The 22,963-nt window shown below is 45.1% G+C and overlaps 1 protein-coding gene across 1 annotated transcript in view; it reads right to left on the bottom strand.

The window, feature by feature from the left end:
* Positions 1–1,735: 1,735 nt before the first annotated feature.
* Positions 1,736–22,963, bottom strand: part of NAPG (NSF attachment protein gamma) — a 39,790-nt gene continuing 18,562 nt past the window's right edge. Inside the window, exons 8-12 of the mRNA XM_088469815.1 lie at positions 20,506–20,576; positions 13,923–14,001; positions 10,499–10,578; positions 3,163–3,292; positions 1,736–2,286 (exon numbers count right to left, since the gene is read on the bottom strand). Of these exons, the coding sequence (XP_088325941.1) occupies positions 2,137–2,286; positions 3,163–3,292; positions 10,499–10,578; positions 13,923–14,001; positions 20,506–20,576 (510 nt within the window). The 3' untranslated portion in view covers positions 1,736–2,136. The remainder of the gene's footprint in view (positions 2,287–3,162; positions 3,293–10,498; positions 10,579–13,922; positions 14,002–20,505; positions 20,577–22,963) is intronic.

Raw genomic sequence — 22,963 nt, 5'->3', positions numbered from 1 at the left:
TACAATCTGACCCCTATTGTACTAAACTCCAAAAAGCAAAGCTTTTTTGGAGTTTAGCACTGGTAGTTTACACCATCTTCAGATGGTGTAAACTATGTTTGCCCATGGGCGCTCCAGGGGCAGGAGAGAGATCTCTCGATCTCTCCCCCGCAGCCCCCTGGCCAGTCCCGGGGAAGTCTTTCACTTCAGTGAAAATCTTTTCCAAAATACTGGGGATATAACTCGCAGGGACAGCGGTTACCGCAACCGCTGTCCCTGCGAGTTCCCGGTAGTACATTAAAAATTTTAAAATTGCATTAAAAATTTAAATATTCCCGGCGAGTTGGATAGTTAATATTCATGGCAGTACTGCGATTATTAATACATGGGCCCCTAAAGCTAGTTACACAATATATAATTAGCACACCGATCTGTCAATAATCGAGATCATCGGGACGATTTTGGGAGCTTCCACTGGTAGAAAATTGTGCCGTTTGTCAGTTCGATTGAAAAATTGCTATAGCTCTAGTGTGTATCTAGGCGGAAATGTAAAGTGTGATTTTCTCAGAAAACGCTGCATGTATTGAATGCAAAAAAACTTGATTTCTAAATAAAAGTTGCAATATCAATTTGTTTTGATGTTCTGAATACAAAATTGCCAGCTTTAATAAGCTGCGAGTTTACAAATAGCCACCAAACACATTGAAAAAAAATGTAAAGACCCCGCACTCCCCTCCTGTCCAGGCTATGCTACTTATCAATGGTATGAGATTTCTCTGGGAGGGCTGGCCAGAAATCCGGGCACCCAGAGCTAGGAATGACCGAGCTAATGCTAACTAGCGCCGGCCCCATACTAGTACGCCTTGGCTGATGGGTACCATGGGAAACAAAGAAAAAAAAAAAAAAAAGAGACCCCGTAATCAATAAAAGTAATTTCTGTGCACCATTTCTTAAAAAATATATGGGGCCAAATGTAATAAGGTGAGAGTTTAGAAAATGTGAGAGTTTAGCAGTAAACTCTCACATTGATTGAGTTTTATCTTCAAAATGGGAAAACATCTATATGAGATTTTAAATCGTGAGAGTTTTTTAAGTCTAAAAAAACATGCAAGTTCACTCTGTTACTTTGTTTTTGGACTCTATTACATTGGCAAAGTTTAAAAAGTGTCAGAAACTCTCACTTTTCTAAACTCTCACCCTATTACATTTGGCCCGTGGTCTTTAACAACAAAAGACTGCTCCTGACTGGCTATCAAGGTGGTAGGTTGGATAGAGGTCAGTGGTCCCTTCCCTAGGTACACTATTCCCCTAAAATGCTGAGAAGTTTCAATAAACCTCCATTGATTTAGGCTAAAATGGTAGTAATTTAAGGGTTTCAAACTCACCACAAAATAAACAAATCAGTAGATTCTCTGCGAGCTTTAACTTGCTGCTAAAATTGCACTCCATTTCCCCCTAGGAGACCAATGTGCTGAGAAAACGTTGCATACAGCATCTGTAAAGCTTAATCCCTCCCATGTGATGGGGAAGATCCTTCTGCATTCACCTTAATGTGTAATGAGGAAAGCAAGTTCTAGCTGGAAAAGCACCAGTGTGTGACACCACCTTTGGTCCTGATATCGTTACAATAAAACGATTAGCCTCCTAATAAATATAAGTAAAATATAACAATATTACAAAACACTCATTAATAATATACAGGTTTATATTATATATATTAAATAATGTATCAAAAGCATCTCAAATCACATACAGCTAGATCTTTAAATATTTAATAGTCATGTCACAATTACGTCCAGTAATTTACAGGAAAACACATTTGTAGAAACAGAAGTCATTATTTTTAGAAGATGATCTATTAAATTTTAAATGACAAAATAAAGTTACATGCTACAATTATACGTCATGTCGATAGAGATGCTAACTGTGCTGCACTGGGAAATAATATTGATCCGTATACCATTTGTTAAATATTGGCATCAGTGGAGCTCTGATCACAGACAGAATGTGGAAGAAGTGGAAATGAGATTTTGTTTTCATACAAGTGCCATGAAACAAAGCAGTAACATTCCCATACGATATCTGCAGAGTAGGACATCTTCTTTGTAGTTGGTAGACCTGATATTGGAGACACACATGGGCAGCCACGAGAAGACATTAGCAGAGCCCTCCAGCATATTCATCATCTTCTTCTTCAACTTTGGAACCACCCTGAGCGGATTCCGAAACCGCGTTCTGTGGTGTCGCAGGTGGTTTCTTTCTGGTGCCACCTCCGGGGACAGCCAAGCTCAGTGCCAGCTTAGCATACTATTGCAACATAAAAAAGAAAGATTAAACTCTTCCTACACATGACCCTTACTCCATCTAGCATGTCTTCATAAATATAGATACTTACATTTTTTCATTTCATTGCATTTGTTAATTCTAAATAACTTTCAAAAAGTTAAAATGTTTTACTATGATGGAAAGTATCAAAAAGGAAATATGTATAAATAAAACCTACACAATTTTTGTTGATGGTAATTAATAAATGGCGATTATATGGACAATTAATAAACACCAGAAATATATTTAGTTCAGATAATACTAGGGAAGGATAAATCTATTTTACTTTACAATTCCCATCTGTAAGGCCATTGACAGACTCAACTTGGTCTCTTCATATGAGTACACAGGCTACAGGATCATGGTTACATAAAATCATTATTACCTCCTATCAGATAAGGAATACTATACTTTCTTATTACATTATTAAGATTTTGGTTTAGTGGCCTTTTAACACTGCACTAGAGGAAATGAAGTATAAAACATACAAATACCACAAAGAAGGTAACTCAACTAAATTCTGCCTGTATAGTGTATTGTGTAGTGGTACAGTGGTTAGTATTGCTGTCTAATAGCTGGAGCCACGGTTTGTACTCTGAACAGGACTATGGGTGTGGGGTTTGTGTGTTCTTCCCGTGTTCACGTGGGTATCTTCCATGTGCTCCTATTTCCCCCCACACTGGCTTCTGACAAAACGAACCATAGCATGTGTGTCACTTTCTGTGATGTAAGTGCTGAAATAATCACAGTTAAACACAGAGTCATGTGGTGATCCTATCTAAAGAATAATACAAATAATTTTTAAATTACACATTTATTTCCATTTTGTAATTAATGAACGTTACCCCATGCACTTACATCATTATCCATGTATTTAAATAAAGGTGAGTTGCAAACATCTGACACCTGGTCCTGATCTTGCTGATCATATCCCTCTAGTAGCTGTTCCAGGGCAGTACAGTCCTCGCTACCATTGAAACCTGGAATACTACACAAACAACCCAAGTGTCAATCCTAATGTACTGTGTACACACTGCAAAGGTTTATATAACCCTGCCACAATTAAGGGTCACTATCCAATAGTCTTACGTTTCAAAAGCCATCTGTGAACGTTCATTAGATGATGAACTAGGCCATAGCAGAAAGAGAGTTTATTTGTAATTGTAAAGCCATTTTGTTTGCACACTAATTTGCATAAAATAGCATTAAGACACCTAAATACTCCCTATATTAAACCAACTAATGCAGAAAGGGGTCTGGTAATTATGTCCAATGACAAACAATGCCTTAGGATAATAAAGGTATACTGAACATCACATGTTCTCTACGTTCCCTTGGACTAAAATCACTGCATATGTATTGAGCCTGATCTACAAACATACATTACATTTATATATTCTTACAATGTTTAGTAAGAGTTTCAAATATAAGTGTATAATATTTTATACATAATTACAGAGATGAAGGGATACGCAGAAACTTACAGAGAATGGTGAGAAGTCAGAGAAAAAAGTCTGATTGTAACTTTCTTTTTAATTCAAAAACTTTTTGCAACATATAAATGCGGCAGGATACACTGCATTTTTGTTACTTTTTTCTAATACAAATGGTGCCATTCACTGGTATAGTAAATTGTTTTATCACAGTCAAGGTCACACAACTGAGTTAATATTGATTTTTATACTAAATAATACAAAGTAATTCAATGTAAAAAGCTTCTGTGCAAGACTTTTATATGGATGAATGACAGCTTACCTTGGCTATTAACTCTCCCTGTAGGTATGGCAATATAGAAAAGTCTTTCAACAAAAGGTGAAGAAACTTTTAACATAAATGTGTTTCGGCTAACGCCCCATGGCAGTCTTACCTAAATCCAGTCTTCAGGGACCCCTAAAGCTGGCTACACATGGAAAGATTATCTTTCCAATCAGCCAACTAGTAAACCTGGTAATGTATGGGAGCAAATCACAATTGTCTGTTTGCTCCCTGACTCTGGAAAATGGACAAAAAACAGTAGCTGAGACAAGTTTATTGAATCAAACAATTTAACCAACTTGTCTGAATGACCTTGTTTGTTTTTCAGTGTTTGAGAGCAAATGGTCAATGTCATTTGCTCACATACATTACCAGATATCTTCCTCGGGTTCCATAGGGTCCACAGGAATTACCTTGGGATATATAGTTGGACAGCGTCCATAGCACCAAACAGCAAAGCTTTGGAGCTCCCAGCATGCACTGGTCCTCCTCCCTATATACCCCGCCCCCAGCCACAGGCATTTAGTGTTTTGTTTGGTGCGCAGCAAGACGCTCCTGTTATAACAGCGGGACTGCTAGGCAGTCCTAGGCTTTTTTTTTTATGTTTTACTTTAAGTTTGTGAGACTTCCAGAGTTTAGCGGTATTAGCGCCAATAATGACACTCCACTGCAGCTCCAACTACCTCCGCCGAAACACCAGTATCGCTGTAAGCCCTGAAGTTCTCGGCATGCCTCAGCGTGGCTTAGCTGGCGGCCTAAAGACGCTAAGGTCCGGGACTGCGGTCAGGTAAACGGAGATGTCAGGTAAGGATTCCTCTCAGGGAATCATGCGAAAAGCAGTCCCTAGCTTCTGGTGTTGAGACGCACCAGAGGCCACTGCAAGTGAAGGACGTAATGCAATTTCTCACTAAGGCGGCTGGGACCATATCGTCTGTTGCCGGGGTCGGTGGTAAGACGCACTAGTCAACGTCTTATTACCTTGTAGTGCAGCGTACCCGTCCGTCAAAAACGCAGCTTAGGGGAGATAAGGCGCTCCCCGGCTGCTGTGTGTACACTGCCTATGTTTTCAAAAACTGTGAGGTACTGCTATCACTGTGTTTCTCCTTATCCCTCTGAGGGTGGGGTGTGTCACTGATAGTGTAAGTCACATTGCATTTAGACTTGCAGAACTTCCATATCTTGTACCATTTATATATATGATTATGTCGGAAGGTAAAGTTAAGGATGAGAGTCCTTCGGTGCTTATATCCTGTAAATCCTGTGCCGCAGGCCTGTCTGAGTAGGATGTTAATCTGAATGGGTTGTGTATAAACTGTAGCAAGAGACAGTTATCTAGTACATCTGGTACACCTGCAACAGCACCAGAGCCGTCGTGGATGGCCATCACACCTGAGGTTCTGTCCTATCTAATAGGCAAGGTCACGGAGGTACGGGTTCCAGCTGCGGGGGTACCTCAGGCTATAGGGTTCCCACAGCATATACATCCTATGTGTTTGCCTCTCATGAATCCTTGTTGGGCTGACGTCTTCAGCCTAGCCGCAGGTGGAAAGACCGGTGGTAGTTAGGAAGCAGGGGCATAGAAGGGGCTCTCGCCATGTGTTGCCTCAAGAGTCGGACTCAACCTTCTCGTCAGACGAGGATTCTCAGACTTATTGGTCAGCCTCAGTAATGGAGGATCATCAATCCTTGGTGGATGTTCCCTCTCTGGTAAAAGTGGTGAGGTCTGTCCTCAATATTCAGGAGGACGAGGTCGCACCGACATCTAAGGAGGTGGTCTTTAGACGTCAGGCGGTGACTAAAGACTATTTCCAGCACTCAGGACAGTTGACAAATTTCATGTCTGAAGCATAGGAAACTCCTAGCAAGCATTTTACGCCCACTAGGAAGGTAACCTCTCGGTACCCATGTGCACCAGGAGTGTTTAATAAATGGGAGGTTTCCCCCACAGTAGACGCTCATGTCACTAGATTAATTAGGGGCCTTCACCAGATCTGCTACGGCTGTAGCTTGGGTTGCAAAGGCTATGGAAGATTGGACGAAGTCCCTGAGGGAGACTAAAGTCAACCCAACAAGAGAGCAGAAGTTCCTTCTGGACCAGATACAGGAGGCGGCTGTGTACTTGGGAGAAGCAGGTATTGATGCCGGCATCATGGCGTCTAGTGTCTCGGCTAACTCTGTGGCAGCCAGGAGAACCCTTTGGCTAAGGAACAGGAAGGCAGATCCAGGGTCTAAAAAGGCTCTAGAATCTTTACCTTTCGCAGGCAAGGTGCTGTTTGGACCAGGATTAGATGACATTATGACTTAATTGGCTACACCGAGGTCTGCGGAGTTACCATCTACTTCTAGAAGGCAGTTGTCATCCCGGTCCTTTCGTCCACAAAATAAAACGAAGAAACAGTCCTCGGCAAACAGGGTCAGTCTCATAGAGGACTCAGGAAGTCTTGGTCAACCAAGTGCCCGGTATCCAAGTCAGATGGTAAGCCTACTGTCTGATGGGGCAGGCCTCCCCCTGGAGGATGTCAGGGTTAGAGGCAGACTGTTACAATTCTCCCAGGCTTGGCATCAGACAACTACAGATGCCTATGTGCGAGATCTAGTTGCTCACAGTTATGCCATTTCAAAGGTATCCCCCTTAGAGGTTTGTGGTTACAAATCTACCTGCGGACCCAGTCAGAGTCTCGGCCTATCGGGAATCTGTGGGGCCCTCCTGAACTCGAGGAGTCGTAGTCCCAATTCCTGTGACGCAACAGGGAAGGGGTTACTACTCAAATGTATTTTTGATCCTAAAACCCAATGGGTCGCACAGTCCTATCCTGAATCTAAAATCTTTCAACAGATTTGTCAGGGTACCGAAGTTCCCGCATGGAGACTCTACGGTCAATTATGCTGGCAATGGAGCCGGGAGACTTCATGGTTTCGTTGGACATTCAGAATGCATATCTGCATGTCCCAATTGCAGAATTCCACCAGACCTTTCTCAGGTTTGCAGTGGATCAGCAACATTTTAAATTTCAGGCTCTACCCTTCGGTATGGCCACAGCCCCTCGGGTATTTCCAAAGATAATGGCAGTCATGACGACTCATCTCAGGTGACAAGGAGTCAGGATACTGCCATATCTAGACGACCTCCTGATATTGGCCCAGTCTCGGGAGATGTTGCAATGTCATCTACGAATGACTATGGTTTTCTTACAGGAGCACGTCTGGGTGATCAACTGGAAGAAGTCTTCCCTGTCACCGACTCAGCGAATGGTGTACTTGGGGGCACGGCTGGACTCTCTGCAACAGAGGATCTTTCTGCCGGAGGACAAGATTGTGGCACTACAGTCTTGGGTGCACAGTCTATCGTGCAAACAAGTAGTGTCAGACCACTATACTATGCAGATTCTGGGCTCCATGGTATGCCCAGTTCCACTCCAGGGCCCTACAGCTGTGGATCTTGGCCCAAGTGGGATAGTCAGCATCATCAGATAATGCGCCAGATGATTTGTGTCTCAGCAGAGGTTCGGCTCTCCCTGGCTTGGTGGCTGGAGATGACTCACTGAGACAAGGGTCGTCCATTATGGGTCCCGGAATGGGTGCTCCTCACCACAGACGCAAGTCTACGAGGATGGGGAGCAGTGATGGGTCAGCACACCTTTCAGGAAAGGTGGACAGACCAAGAAAGCCATCTACCAATAAATATATTGGAGCTTCGGGCAGTGCACAGGGCACTTCTTCTGGCGCAGGACCTTCTTCAGGGCAGGCCGGTCCAAGTTCAGTCCGACAATGTGACGGCAGTGGAGTACATAAACCATCAAGGAGGCACATGAAGTCCGGCAGCCATGAAGGAGGTGGCAAAGATTCTGCTTTGGGCAGAGAACCATCTTCCTTTTCATCCCAGGTGTGCTCAAATGGGAAGTGGACTTCCTAAGTCGCCAGGACATACATGCCGTAGAATGGGCTCTTCATCCGGAGGCATTTCAAATCCTGGTGGGCAGGTGGGGGTTACCAGATGTAGACCTTATGGCATCACGTCACACCACAAGGTTCCCAGGTACGGGTCCAGGACAAGGGACCCCCCCAGCAGCCTTCGTGGATGCCCTGGCAGTGAGATGGAGCTTCAGGTTGGTGTACCTGTTTCCTCCAATCTCCCTCCTCTCAAGGGTTGTCAGGAAATTCAAACAGGAAGGCGGCAGGATGATTCTAATAGCTCCTGCCTGGCCCAGGAGGCATTGGTTTTCGGATCTGACACGTCTATCAATAGACTGTCCGTTTCCATTGCCTGCGACAGGACCTGCTAATGCAGGGCCCGTGTCTTTACCAGGATTTACCTCTGCTGGCTTTGACAGCTTGGCTCTTGAGTCTTCCGTTTTAAAGGCCAAGGGTTTTCTCCGTCAGTGATCCAGATGATGCTAAGAGCGAGGAAGCCTGCTTCTGCTCGCATCTATCACAGGATTTGGTGGTCATTTTTTCTGTGGTGTTAACAGGAATTATGACCTTAAGATATTCAAGGTGGCCAGGGTACTTGGTTTTCTCCAGGCTGGATTAGATTTAGGTCTTCGCCTGGCTACCTTGAGAGTCAAAGTTTCGGCTTTGATGGTTTGGTTTCAGTGCAAGATTGCTCCTCTGCCGGATGTTAGAACATTCATGCAGGGGGCACTGTGACTGCAACTTCCATTCCTTCCACCGGTAACACCGTGGCATTTGTCTCTGGTTCTCAGGGCACTGCAGACTCATCCCTTTGAACCCTTGGATAAGGTGGACTTGAGATGGGTGACGGCGAAGACTCTCTTTCTCCTGGCTATCTCTTCAGCTCGCAGAGTGTCTGACCTGGCAGCTCTGTCATGTTGCTCTCCCTATTTGGTGTTTCATCAGAATAGAGCTGTCCTCCGTACCAAGGCGGGCTACCTTCCAAAGGTGGTTTCCCCTTTCCATATTAATGAGGAAATTATAGTCCCGGCCTTTCAGTCTTCAGACCTGTCTACAGGTGAAGCTTCTCTTGATGTGGTTTGAGCCCTCAGGATCTACGTGGATCGGACCAAGTCCATCAGGAAAACAGATTCTCTATTTGTGTAGTATGGATTCCACAAAAGAGGTTGGCCAGCAAATAAGCAGACTTTGCCCCGCTGGCTCCGTGTGATTATTTCCCAGGTCTATACCTTAACAGGGTGACAGTCCATTCCACTCGGTCTGTCGGACCATCGTGGGCGGCAAGACAGGGCGCCTCTGCTGAACAGCTCTGCAAGGCAGCCACCTGGCCTTCCGTGAGTACGCTCATAAAGTTCTATGCTTTTGATATGTATGCCTCCCAGGATACTTCCTTTGGGCGGCGGATTTTCCTATCTTCTCAGGAGGGTCTCCATCCCTAAGGGAACTGCTTTAGGACGTCCCAAGGTAATTCCTGTGGACCCTATGGAACCCGAAGAAGAAATACAGAATTATGATGTAACATACCTTTTGATAATTCTTTTTCTTTGAGGTCCATAGGGTCCACAGGGTACCCACCCTGACGCACCTGGCCTCAGATGGACCTGTTCTTAAAGAGTTCTATCACAGATTCTCTATTCGCTTGTTGAATGTTTTCTTGTGAAATGTCTCTTCCTTCTCCATCTCTTGCCGCGAGGCTCAGTCACGAACTGAATGCCTGTGGATGGGGGCGGGGTATATAGGGAAGAGGACCAGTGCATGCTGGGAGCTCCAAAGCTTTGCTGTTTGGTGCAATGGACGCTGTCCAACTATATATCCCAAGGTTAATTCCTGTGGACCCAATGGACCTCGAAGAAAAATAATTATCAAAAGGTATGTTATACCATAGTTCTGTATTTTCCTTTTATCTAGCAAAGAAATCAGTAGACCCTGACAGTGATGTGACGGGCTGGTCTGTTACATGTTACATATAGAGCTGCAGCCTAGACAGCAGAAAACTGCAATGGAAAGGCAAGTGAAGTATAGTATGGAATGGTGGGCATCAGCTGGCACTGGCAGTCTAGCACAAAAGCAATGCCATGTGGTGTGACCAGGGTACTGAATTTAGTGGTTGCTTACACTGGGGAGGGGACCCAGGCATTTCTGTTACAACCTTGAATACACTATTAATTTAGATGTGTTTTGCTTAGAACACAGGCCCCACCAGCTTTTATGAGGTCATGATTAAAACAAGTAACAGGGCCACTGAGACTTTGGCCAGGTCTGGGCGCTGAGGGGTGTGGCCCCTGGAGAGGGCGTTGCTATTCCTTCTCATTGTATAGCTTACTGTGGTGCGTGCATGATCACAGCATCACACATTCCTCCACTCCATGGCCACTACACAGGCCCCGGCAATCTGTACCTGCTCCCCCTTCCTTCTCTGCGCTCCTTATGAATAATGGTAAATTAGTGAAGGCAAAATATGTTTAGATATGTTAAGGGTTAACATTGTACAAATTCAAAACCACACATTGATCGGTAATACACTCACCTGTAACTTTCTCTGACACACTTCTCTGCAGCTACGTAGTCATTCCTATGAAGATATACTAACACATGGGCAATAGTTTTCTAAATAAAATGATAAAAGCAAATTACCAATCAAAAATTTTTATTTCATACTATAATCACCAAATCAGAATATTGCTCCTAAGAAATGTTTTGACAGTTATGCTTTATGGAAAGCCTAGCCAATCACATCACTTCCATTCATTAATTAGAATGATGTTGACAAACTACTTGTGTGATGGTGCACGGTGTTACACAAACTTCTATATCCAGTAATTAATAGGACACTGCTAGCTGCCTGCTTTTTCTATTGTTTGTTTCATTTAGACTTCTACAAATAGGGGAGATACTGGGCAAAATAAGGGATGTTACTATAAGATAGTTTGCACTTTTCCTTAAAGCCTGGCAAACACACTTTAACACTGATAACACAAAAATAATTTATTGGCCAAAGAAATAAAAAAGATTTAAAAAAAAGTGAAAGATTTAATTAATACACACAGCTGAAAAAAGTCTAATGGCCCGTACACACGGAGTGATCAGACAACGATCAGATATCGTTGTCTGATCGTCCTTCATGTGCTGGATGTTCGATATCGAACATCCAGCACATGCACCAACCCCAAACGGCTGATCGCGGGTCCCTATAGTAATCAGGCTAACCTGGTCGATATCGACGAGGTTGGCCTGCATGCACGTGTGATGGTCGATATTAACCATGCATGCCTGAGCATCGACCATCATTTGGAGGTTGGAAGGGGCCCAAAATCAGGATATGATCGATATCGATATTATCGTCCTGCAAAGTTGGACTGTGTGTACTGCACCATTAATCAAAATGGTGTTAATATTACATTATGCAAAATTCCCATTTTATTAATAATATCCACCTCAAACCAATATCTGAACACTGATGGGATTAAAAACAAGATGAATAGAAGCTAAAAACTATTAATTTTCCAATGGTCATAAATTATTGTACTGACAAACATGTATAGTCCAGAAGCAAGAGCACACAGTCATTAAAGGTCCAACAGAAATGGCCAGTAAGAAATTGGTGACATCATTAATAAACATCTAAACGAAAGCTCATCAGCAGGCAACAAGAGACACAAGGTGAAGACTTGCAGGTGTTGATATGGTCTGAAAAATACCAGCACAAATACAGATGTGTCCTCATACATCTAGCCTTAATATGCCACGCAGCGCGTCTTGCATTGCATGATTGAGCTGCCAGGTACCTTCCTACTCTCCTAGCACCGGCTGTCCTTTCTTTGCCAAAAATGTCGTGATGCGACTAGGAAGCACCAGCAGGCTGTGCCGATTAATTTAATATACGACACTTGTCGTATATAAAATTGAGTCTGTATATGAAGCACAATGGAACTGAAAAAAGCTGGATCACTTCATATACAGATTCAGAGACTCAGTCGCAGTCTGCAGGTGCATTCTAGTCGCATCGCATTTTCGGCAATAAAAAAAAATAATAATAAAAAAAAAAAACAGCAAAAGTGACGCCCGGCGCTAGCAGTCTCACAGGACCTGGGGCCTGATTCAGACTTGGGAATAGAGTGAGATATCGCTCTCAACTGTGAACCTGAACAAACCATATTGCAATGCAAGAGGTGTAAATACATAATTTCTTTGACATGTAGGGTAAATACTGGCTGCTTTTGCATGTAGCCCACAAATACTGCACAGCTTTATTATTACTCTACAATTTTTTTAATTTTTTTTGCAAGTTTGGAGAGGCATGAAGGCAGTCAGCATTAGGAGGAGGTGCTGATGCTTATAGTGCCATGTGGAGGTTTTTTGGGGTACCTCCAAGGTAAGTTAGCTCTCAGCTTATATATGTACTGTTACCATGCAGTACACCAATTGTAATTATATGACCCAGAGTGGGTGCTACCATTATGTAGCAATAATTATTTTGGGGTGAGCGTTTGGGAGTGGGGCCCCCGGGGGGGTTTTGACTGGGCCTTTCTCATGGCATCACCACTTAATTCACATAGAATACTTTTATCACTTCTCTATTTGTTTGTACATTATTTATGTCATTTTAATTCTCTATCATTTCATTAACACTTATTGATTTATCTTTACACATCTTTTCTTTATACTTCACTATCACCTTTTTCCCCTTTTCGTGTGATGCCCTGGGGATGGCCCTTGGTTGGAATTTTTTTGGGGTGCCTTGCTTCTCAGACGTGAGCCCCTTAATATTAGGGACGCCAGTATAGAGGAGCCTTGACGATTGGCCTGGCGCTTATTCATATATTTGCAAATGTGTGTAACTAATACCTCTAAATCTCTATTATCATGTAGGATTTAAGTATTGTTTTTGCTGCAGTGTGCTGGGGGGTAAATCTCTTTTTTTTTCGGTCTACAATTTAGATGTCAGTTTTAAAACACTGCTCCCAAATCTAAATCTGTCTGCACATTTTAAATCTGCCCCACCTGCAGTGCAGCATAGTTTCACCAAGATGATCAGTTGAGAGAGATACCCCCTGCTGCATTTGCAATCACCATCACGACCATCGGTGGTCGATGGAGGATGGCGCCGGGCCTACGGCCAGCTGAGTAAGCCTCAGCTTACTCAGGCTGCCCGGCTTGCGATCACCGCAGATCCTGGGCTATCCACTATCGGAAAACGGGGCGTACATGCCCCAGTTTCCAGGAATGGCAGCACCCGCCCCTTAAATGCCTCTGCCTGTCAATCAGGAAGAGGCATTCAAGGGTTTGCGTGAATCTATGCAGGACCCATTTTGCACACTCGCAGAATGGGTCCTGTGTACGTACAGATTCCCAATAATCGGGAATTTGCAATCAGCAGAGAATTTGCGTTCCTGCTGAATCAGGCCCTAAGTCAGAGATCCTTGCAAGCTCTGCACAGCATAAGTGTCTATAAAAAATGTTCCCATGAAAAAGCATTGCTTTCCAAAGCCCATAGTGCTGAGCGCTTTCTGCAGCTACTGGTAATTTAAGTTATTAGTGTAGCTGGTGACACATTATAAAGGGCCATACAGGGGCATAACTACAGTGGATGCAATTGCTATGGGGCCCAAGCTGCCCTTGGGGCCCACCACCCCTGCACTCAGTTCACATCGTGCCTGGTTTTGCCCCCCTTCCCCAACACACAAACTGGAAATCATGGCATGAGGGAGGGAGGACGATGTGTCTTTGCTTAATGCATAATGGGCCAGCATATTCCATAAGATGGTGCAAGCTCACGAGAGCGCAAAGGCTCCGGGACAGTTCCAGGGTCTTTGCTTTCACTGTGCGGCGCCATCTGCATGAAGAGGTCACTGGAAAGACGGTGGTGCGGTGGAGGAGGGACCCGCATGCTGGCAGAAGATAAGTATACTCTGGCTGCAGGGTGTACTGTACATATGCCTATGGTGCCATACCTTAAAATAAGTGGGATAGTTCTCGATCTCTTTGTACATATTTTTTTCTTTTTGAATAGATGTTGCAGCTTCATCTAGCCTAAAAACAAAGCAAAATGTCACATACTGTATCATACACCATTTATATTCACAGCACAGATTTGCTAAAATGTGTCATGGAAAGATTGTGAGAAGACAATGAGAAAGGCAGACATCTGCATGCAATTTCTAGTTACTGTGTGCCAGTAAGAGACAGTAATACCAGTTGACAGGCTGCAATAGTACAGAGGAATTGTGTATTTGAATTACTGTATATTAATTTAATTCATTAAATAAAGACAAAATCAAAGCAGACAAGATTATCTATTTTGACAAGGAAACCATCACTTTCAAATCCTATTTCAGTTAAATGACCTGTATGGGAGCTGACATGATTACAATATTATAACATTGCACTTCTGCTCTGCCCTGATGATGGGCATACACCATGAGACAGGTAAGACAAGGGAACTTGCTGTTACAGTGACTATTTCAGGTTTACCTTTAAGGATTTATTTTCATATTGGTGACATAACTTATTGCTGGGGTCAATCAAATACAACAGACTATGTAAACTGGGTTGCTGCAACAATAGTTTGTTTTGATATATATATATATATATATATATATATATATATATATATATATATATTATTGTGCTATAGTGTTTATGTGCAGATTTATTCTCAAACTTTAACCAATCCAGTAGCTTCTGGTTCCTGTGGCATATAGTAATCCTTCACATGGCCGCTCTTTTCTAAAAGTTGATAACTGACATGGCCAACAATCAGTGTCAGACTGGAGCATGATGGGTCCACCGGGGGTATGCAATGGTAGGGGCCTAAGCTTACCACAGGGGATTAGGCCAGCTCCCACAGAGGCTTGGGCAGACATTAGAGACCATGTAACTGACCCTATAATAGAGCAACAATGTATAATTTGAGTGTACAGTCTGGAACCTGAGATTAGAGCAAGTGATGGGGCCCTCAGGCAGTGGGGGCCCCCAGGGATTTCCCCTATACCCCTGTGTGCCAATCCAATCCTGCCCACAGTCACTATACACAATCTTAAAGTGGAATGGTCCTTCGGTCCTAGGATGTTGTAATTTTGCTATATTATATACTGCCTTATTTATGCTGCCTTGTGCACTAATCATTTTGCTAAATAAATCTTTTCTCCCCAGGAACACTGTTTGGATAAGTCAATTATTATATACTTTCTATTGCTAATAGTTAATGGTATTTACTCTGCTGTAAACCAAATAGTATGTTTTATGTCATACGCAATATATTCTCTCTTTCGTCTAGGCTGGGGGACACTGGACTATGGGTTGTAGGTGGGAAGGCGTGGATTTGGCACTAACACTGAAATCTATAACTCCTCCCCTCTGCAAACCCTGAATTCAGTGTAAGTTTAGTGCCTGTGGAGAGAGGAACGTTGTTTCAGGGCCCTGGTTTAGCGTGGGGATTTTTTCCTTTATTTGTAATGTTATGTTTATTTTTTACTATAGGTACTGTGCGCTGATTATAGCAGCACACAGCTGGAGTGTAAAGCGGCGGGGAGAGCCGCATCTAAGGGCAGGTTGACGCTGAGTGCTTCCCTCATTTTAACACTCTGGGCCCGCGGATAGCGCGCTGCTGTTACCTGGTAGAGGTGCAGGCAGTCAGCGTGGTACTGGATGGCGGGCGCCATCTTGCCGGCAGCTCCTGTGGGGAGAGCGCCGACTACAGACCGACCGCAGGTGAGACCTACAGCAACACCACACTGGACAAGCTACTGGTAATTTAAGTTATGCAGTGTTGAGCCTGATTAGTACTTGGATGGAAAACCACTTGGGATACCAGGTGCTGTAAGAAAATGCAGGTCAGTCCAAGTGCTTGAAGGAAGGAGCAGTGAGGCTGGCTTCAGTATGGGGGGGGGGGGGGGTCGGGAGCCATGGCTGCTGGTTCCCCCCCCTCCAGTGGCATGATGCAGGCTCCCATAAGCCTAAGCAGCGCCAGCACCTGCTTTGCCCTCACCACCTGCTGTTGCAGGGGGTGGTTACCAGGGTCCTGTTTCTCCTTGGGTCCGTACCATGGAGCGCTCGGCGGTAGGGGTAGAGAAAGTATCGGCCTTTATGGAATGCTTCTTTGGAGGAGTCTAAACTACGCACTACGCATGAGCGTCCTCCTCCATCCAGTGTCTTGTTGGAGTCAGATCCCGAGGGGGAGGAAGAAGAGGAGAAGGAGGAAGAAGAGGGGGTTCAGACTCTGCGTCAAATCAGGGCGTAGAGGACCTTATTATGGCAGTACAACAGTCTTTGGACTGTCTGGACCTTGACGCCTCAGCTAGGTCGGAAGGGCTGTTTAAGCGGAGGTGTAAGAGGGTCATTTGTTTCCCAGTGTCTCAGGATCTTTCAGAACTGGTAGAGGAAGCCTGGAAGACCCCAGATAAAAAGTAGGCTACTCCTCGTAAATTTGCAGCCCTTTATTCCTTTCCACAGGAGCAGGTCGCTAAGTGGGAGTTGCCTGCAAGAGTGGATGCGCCTGTGGCTTGTTTAGCAAAGCATGCGGCCTCCTTTAAGTATCCACTGGACAAAAAAATTGGAGGGATGCCTTAGGAGTATTTTGATACTATTATATCCCAGGCGACAGGTGGAAATAGCAGTTTTCTGCCTGTGGAGCCCCAGAAGCTAAAGGGCTCACGTTTCCGAGGCTTCCTTTCTTCCTTTCGAGGAAGGGGAACGATTAGAGGTCAGGGGGCCCGAGGACGCTCTTTTCCCAGTAGGGGTTCTGCCCCCCAGGGTATATTCTGCGGCACATTCAGGCGCCCGGGTGCTAGGGCATCTAAGAAGCATAGTACCTGATAGGATCTCAGCCCATCTGGTCTCCGGGAAGGTAGGGGGCCGTCTTCTTCATTTCCGAGACAGGTGGGTAGCTTCGGGAGAAGAAGCCTGGGTAAGGGGAATCATCTCCCGAGGTTATGTGATCGACCTAAGGGGGCAGCCGCCACAACGTTTCTTCACTACAGCATTACCCAGAGAGCCGGAGAAGAGACGGGCCTTAAACCAGGCTATCAGTTCCCTCTGTTCAGAAGGGGTTATAGTTCCTGTTCCACAGTCTCAACAGGAAGAGGGGTTTTACTCCAGTTTGTTCCTAGTCCAGAAACCCAATGGCTCTTATCAGTCGATTTTTAATCTACGAGCCTTGAATGCCAGCCTGTGGGTGGATCGGTTTCGCATGGAGTCGCTCCGATCAGTGATCCAGGGTATGCCGGCAAAAGAGTTTCTGGCGTCTGTCGACATCAGAGATGCATCAGTCTCTACTCAGGTTCGCGGTCGGAAGAGTCCATTACCAGTTCCAGGCTCTGCCGTTCGGTTTGGCTACAGCTCCGCGGGTCTTCACAAAGATCATGGCAGCAATGGCAAGCTTACTGCGGTGATTCCCAATTTGGACGATTTGCTAGTAAAGGCGGATTCCGCTGTCCAACTTCAGCTCCACCTGGATCACACGGTGCAGGTGCTACAGCATCATGGGTGGATACTGAATCTCGAGAAGAGTCACCTCAGGCCGTGCCGACGTCTGACGTTTTTGGGGGTGATCTTCGATACAGCACTGGAAAGGGTTTTCTTGCCCGAGCCCAAAGTCCAGGCCCTTAAGGACTTAGTCAGGAAAGTGCTGTCTGTCCCTCGGCCATCCGTTTGGCTGGGCATGAGGTTACTAGGCACGATGGTCTCTACCTTCGACACCATCCAGTACAGACGCTTCCATTCACGGATTCTCCAGTGGGAGATTCTCCGGAAATTGGACGGGCCGCTCAGATGACCTTTCTTCTCGTCAATCACTTCGCTGGTGGCTGATTACAGATCACCTTCTCTAAGGTCGGTCCCTGGTGACTCCCAACTATATTATTGTCACTACAGACGCAAGTCTCAGAGGTTGGGGAGCGATGACGGAGAACTTCTGTCTCCAGGGGACCTGGTCGTCATCAGAGATAGGTTTCCAAATAAATATGCTGGAGCTCCGGGCCATTTATCGGGCATTGTGCGGGGCTCAGGCCCTCCTGGCAGGCTGACCAGTGAGGATCCAATCAGACAACACCACGGCAGTGGCATATGTAAACCAACAGGGTGGAACCAAAAGCGCACTTGCCATGGCAGAGGCAAATCTCATTCTCTCTTGGGCGGAGACGTTCCTCCCGGCAATTTCAGCAGTCTTCATACCGGGGGTGGAGAATTGGGAGGCAGACTACCTCAGCAGGACTATGTTCCTGCCAGGGGAGTAGTCTCTCCACCAGGAGGTTTTCCAGCAGCTGGTCCAGAGATGGGGGCTGCCGGAGGTGGACTTTATGGCGTCTCGCCACAATTGCAAGGTCCCTCGATTTTGTGCAAGGTCCAGAGATCCTTTGGCATTTGCAGTGGATGCCATGACAGTTCCCTGGAACTTCCGTCTGGCCTACATTTTCCCTCCAATTCCCATGTTACGAAGAGTAGTCCGTCGAGTCAGGGAGCAGCAGGTTTCATTCATTAGTGGCACCAAACTGGCCATGCCGGTCATGGTTCGCTACGGTTCTCAGGCTAGCCGCAGGGCCGGGTTGGAGTCTGCCTCTGCAGCCAGATCTTCTGCTACAGGGGCCACTCTGTACAAGGGCCTACCTCAGTTGGCTTTAATGGCCTGGTTGATGAGACTGGGCTCTTGAAGGCCAGGGGTTTCTCCCCTTCAGTCATCAGGACCATGCTCCGGGCGCAGAAGCAGGTTTCCGCGCAGAACAACCACAGGGTTTGGAAAACCTATATTATGTGATGTGAGCAGTGGGGAGTACATACTGCCCAGTTCCGCATGCCAAGGTTTTTAGCATTTCTGCAGGATGGTCTGGAGGCCGGCTTATGGCTTCAATCTTTGAAGGTACAGATTTCGGCTCTTTCCATTTACTTTCAGCAGCGTCTGGCTCTCCTCCCAGAGGTGCAGACTTTTTTACAGGGGGTCTTGCGAATACAGCCTCCGGATCAACCACCAGTAGCGCCATAGGATTTGCCCCTGGTTCTGTCGGCTCTTAAGCAGGCTCTGTTTGAAGCTTTGGAATCCGTGGACCTTCGGTTCGTAATGGGGAAAGTGGTTTTTCAAATGGCCACTGCCTCGGCGGGTCTCTGAGTTGGGGGCCTTGTCCTGCAAACCAACTTTTCTTGTTTTCCATGATGATAGGGCTGTGCTCAGAACGGTTTCCTTCTTTTCAACCGAAAGTGGTTTCATCTTTCCACTTAAACCAGGAAATTGTTTATCCTGTTTTCTCATCTTCAGAGTCCTCAGGGACTGGCAGGGACTACACACAGAGAACTGAGGCAGGGTTCAAGAATGTTGGTATACAATGGCAGGATACCAGGACACAGGAACAGACAGGGAGACTGATCTATCACTGTTGGATGTTGTCCGGGCCCTACGCATTTATTTAGACAGAACTTCGATCTTACGTAAGACAGACTGACTCTCTATTGGTTCTCTACGACGCCCACAAACGGGGCAGGCCAGCCACAAAGCAGACCATTAAAAAATGGCTCCGCTCAGTGATTTCAAGGGCTAACTCAGAGGCGGGGCACCCGGCACCAGCTAGGGTGTTGGCTCATTCCACTAGGGCCGTGGCGGCCTCCTGGGCGGCACGTCACGCGGCCTCGGCTGAACAGGTTTGTCGCGCAGCTACTGGTCCTCTGTCCACACATTTCTGCGGTTCTACAGGTTTCATGTTTTTGCCTCTGGGGACGCCCATTTTGGGCATACAGTTCTCTGGTCGGGCAATCTGAGCGTTGCCCCCCCTATGGGGGCAGCTTTTGAACATCCCATGGTCCAGTGTTCCCCAGCCTAGATGAAAGAGAAAATAGGATTTTTGGGTACTTACCGTTGAATCCTTTTCTGTGTCAGGCTGGGGGACACCGCGTTCCCTCCCTCACGCTCAGCGGTATTGAGTTATGATTTTGGGTCGTATTGACAGTCAATTTAATTTTTATTGTTTGGAGTGACAGTGTCACTGAGTATTGCTTCTCCTAACCAGGCACTTTTGATATTGTACTGAAGTCAGGGGTTGCAGAGGGGAGGAGTTATAGATTTCAATGTTAGTGCCAAATCTACGCCTTCCCACCTACAACCCATGGTCCAGTGTCCCCCAGCCTGACTCAGAGAAAAGGATTCAATGGTAAGTACCCCAAAATCCTATTATTTCTGTCTTCAACATGTATGCCAAAGTTTTTCTTTGCACTCCCACAAATACATTTGTGAAGAGGGGAGGGACGGGGTGATAGCTCTATGGGTCAGATTTACTACACAGCAGCTTGCATCTCTTTGCCGAGTTTTATACTCGCAATCAGCCATTATACTCATTAGCCAGTATATTGTATCCCTCGTTTGATCAAATGTATATTTTAGATTTGTAATTATCAATACCTATAACAATGGATGCTGGATTTGCTCAATGTCGCAATGTTGGATGCTAGAGTCGGTACCTATTTTATTTTGAAACATGACAGGAGGGTTCTGGAGGTTCCTAGGTGATCGTCACAAAAGCAAACAAATTACAATCCATAAAAAAGTTACCTTACCGTCGTGCTCTCACTAGAAGTCTTGATGCCTTTCCTTGAAGTTCCACAGCTTGACGTAAACGATCTTCATTCTAAAAAATAGCAAGACAAAAATAAATCACACAAACATTCCTGAGTTGCCAGTTATGCACATAAGCCTTGGATAAGCAACCTCTGCCCTTCCACTACTGAAAAAAAAATCAAGCAGATACAAAGCCATCACATAGTGTTTTCCTATGCAAATATATGTTAAAAAGAAGGATTTTACATAAATTAACTCTCATAGCATTTAATATTAATTACAGAATCCCGGTAGTAACAGCCTTAGTTATGGAGGATATTATGGATATTAGTTACTGAGGATATTAAGCAGGTAATGAGTCCGTAATTTGATGATATTTGTCGTAAAAAGAGTTCTGCTAAATATGGTGGAACAACCACATTGGGCAACAAAGCCTTTCCATTGTGACAGCAGTCTGATAGATGACCGTTAATCTCCTCTACCAAGAAGTATAGAGGACCACAGTTCCCACTTTGCACGTCCGTAGGACCCATATTATTGTGGCAAATATGCCATGTCCACTGCAAGCGGCGTATTGGTTGATCTTGTTATACCTGGGTTAAATTCTTTGAACTGCGCGCTCTGGGCGGCCTGTAAGGGTTCCATCACATTGACATCCGCGAGCCTGGCCTCTAGGCATGTTTGTTGTAAACAATGCAAGATGAAGTGAATAATGAAATAACACAGCAGCCGGTGATTGAGGTCCCTGCAAGATGCGCTGATATACAGTATGTGGCTGCAAATAACAGTCACAGCTTCCAGATCACCCAGCAGGTCACATGTTCCAGGTTACCCAGCAGATACACAGGGAGAGATCACCAATTGTCACATTTCCAGAGCATAATGGTGATTCATTGTAAATTGCGGGCGGACAATTTGCCATATAACTCCGAAACGAAATCACCAATTACAATGCCAATATTTTTCTGCAAATCTACGGACCAAGACCTTTAATTGGTATATGATGTGCCCTGTTCAGACAACAGCATCAAAGAAATACGTCACTCATAAAAATCGTCCTTCTGCTATTAATATATAGATACTGTTTATCTTAATATGTTTCATGTAATTGACATTTCAGGAAAGGTGTTCCTCCAAAGTCGCATTACCACCTCGGTTTCCTAAGGCTGGTGCCTCATTCTAGCTGAAACCAAGAGAGATGCTGCATGCAGCCATTTAATCAAAGCCTAGGATGAAGAATGAAAACCAGGGGTAGTAAGTACCAGTTTGAGTGAGAAGACCCATCACACACTGCATTACAGAGATTGTGGCTGTGATTAGTCTTCTCAGTTGCACACTCCTTCTCCAGCCATTTACAGTTGGTTAACAAAATCAATATGTCAGTTCTTATATACAGAACCAGCAATCACCAGGAAACACAGTTGCAGTAGCAACCCCCATACAGTAGTCTCAGGTTCACCAAGGGATCTCCGTATTAAAACATTTTTCTATATGGTAATGCAGATTTAAGCTGTAAATGATTTTGGCCAAAGAAAAAATGTTTTCAACACAGCAGCATAGAGTAGGCATATTCATGCATATATAGTTGTACGATCATACAACAAAATAGACTATAGTACAGTGGTTCCCAAACTGTGTTCCGTGGAACCTGGGGTGCCTCGGGACACTTGCAGGGGTACCTCAGGTTGGTGGTCCAACACCAAATCAAATTATTTATGGTCAATGTAATGTAAATATGTGGACAAACAGAAGTACAAACCTGTCCACCTCCACATAACTGAGCCTAAGGATGACAGGTCAGCACAATTTACTTCACTTTAGTACATTTTTTCTCTGAATTTCTCATTAACAAACTTAAAAGTATGCTGATACTGTAGGGCAGACGTGTCAAACTCGCGGCCCCTATTGCATATTTTTGCATCCTGCTTTAACCATACTAGTGAAAGTGCAATGTGGCCCACCAGGTGAGTTCCGGCTGCTGCGAACGGAGATCAGCTCCGATCGGGCAGAATTCACCGTTCTGCACATGCACACTAAGGCAGAGACTGGAAAATGTCCACTGGGCATGCCCGGCTGCCTTGGCTGTTCCGACTCTGCCCCCCCGCAACATCCAGCCTGTTCAGGAGCACTGAAGACATCCGCGCCCTCAGTGTGTGCCAGCTACCCGCGAAGAGCAGGACCTGGAAGAGGAATAGACGGCTGTGTATGATTAGAAGAAGGTAAACTGGAAGGGGGAGGGGACACGGAGCAGAAGGGGACACAGGGGGCATGTGGCTGGACTGGAGGAGGGGACCATACAGTGATATATGACGGGAATAATAGCTCCCAGCACACACTGATATGTGGTATTATTATATTGGGGAGAGGGGACTGTATAGTGATATATGAGGGGAAATAACACAGCTCTCAGCTCACAATGATATGTGGTGTTATTATATAGGGGAGAGGGGAGATATA

Source organism: Taudactylus pleione, unplaced genomic scaffold (assembly GCF_031769625.1).
Source record: "Taudactylus pleione unplaced genomic scaffold, aTauple2 ptg000093l, whole genome shotgun sequence".
Classification (NCBI taxonomy): Eukaryota; Metazoa; Chordata; class Amphibia; order Anura; family Myobatrachidae; genus Taudactylus; species Taudactylus pleione.
This window is presented reverse-complemented; position numbering and strand designations above follow the sequence as displayed.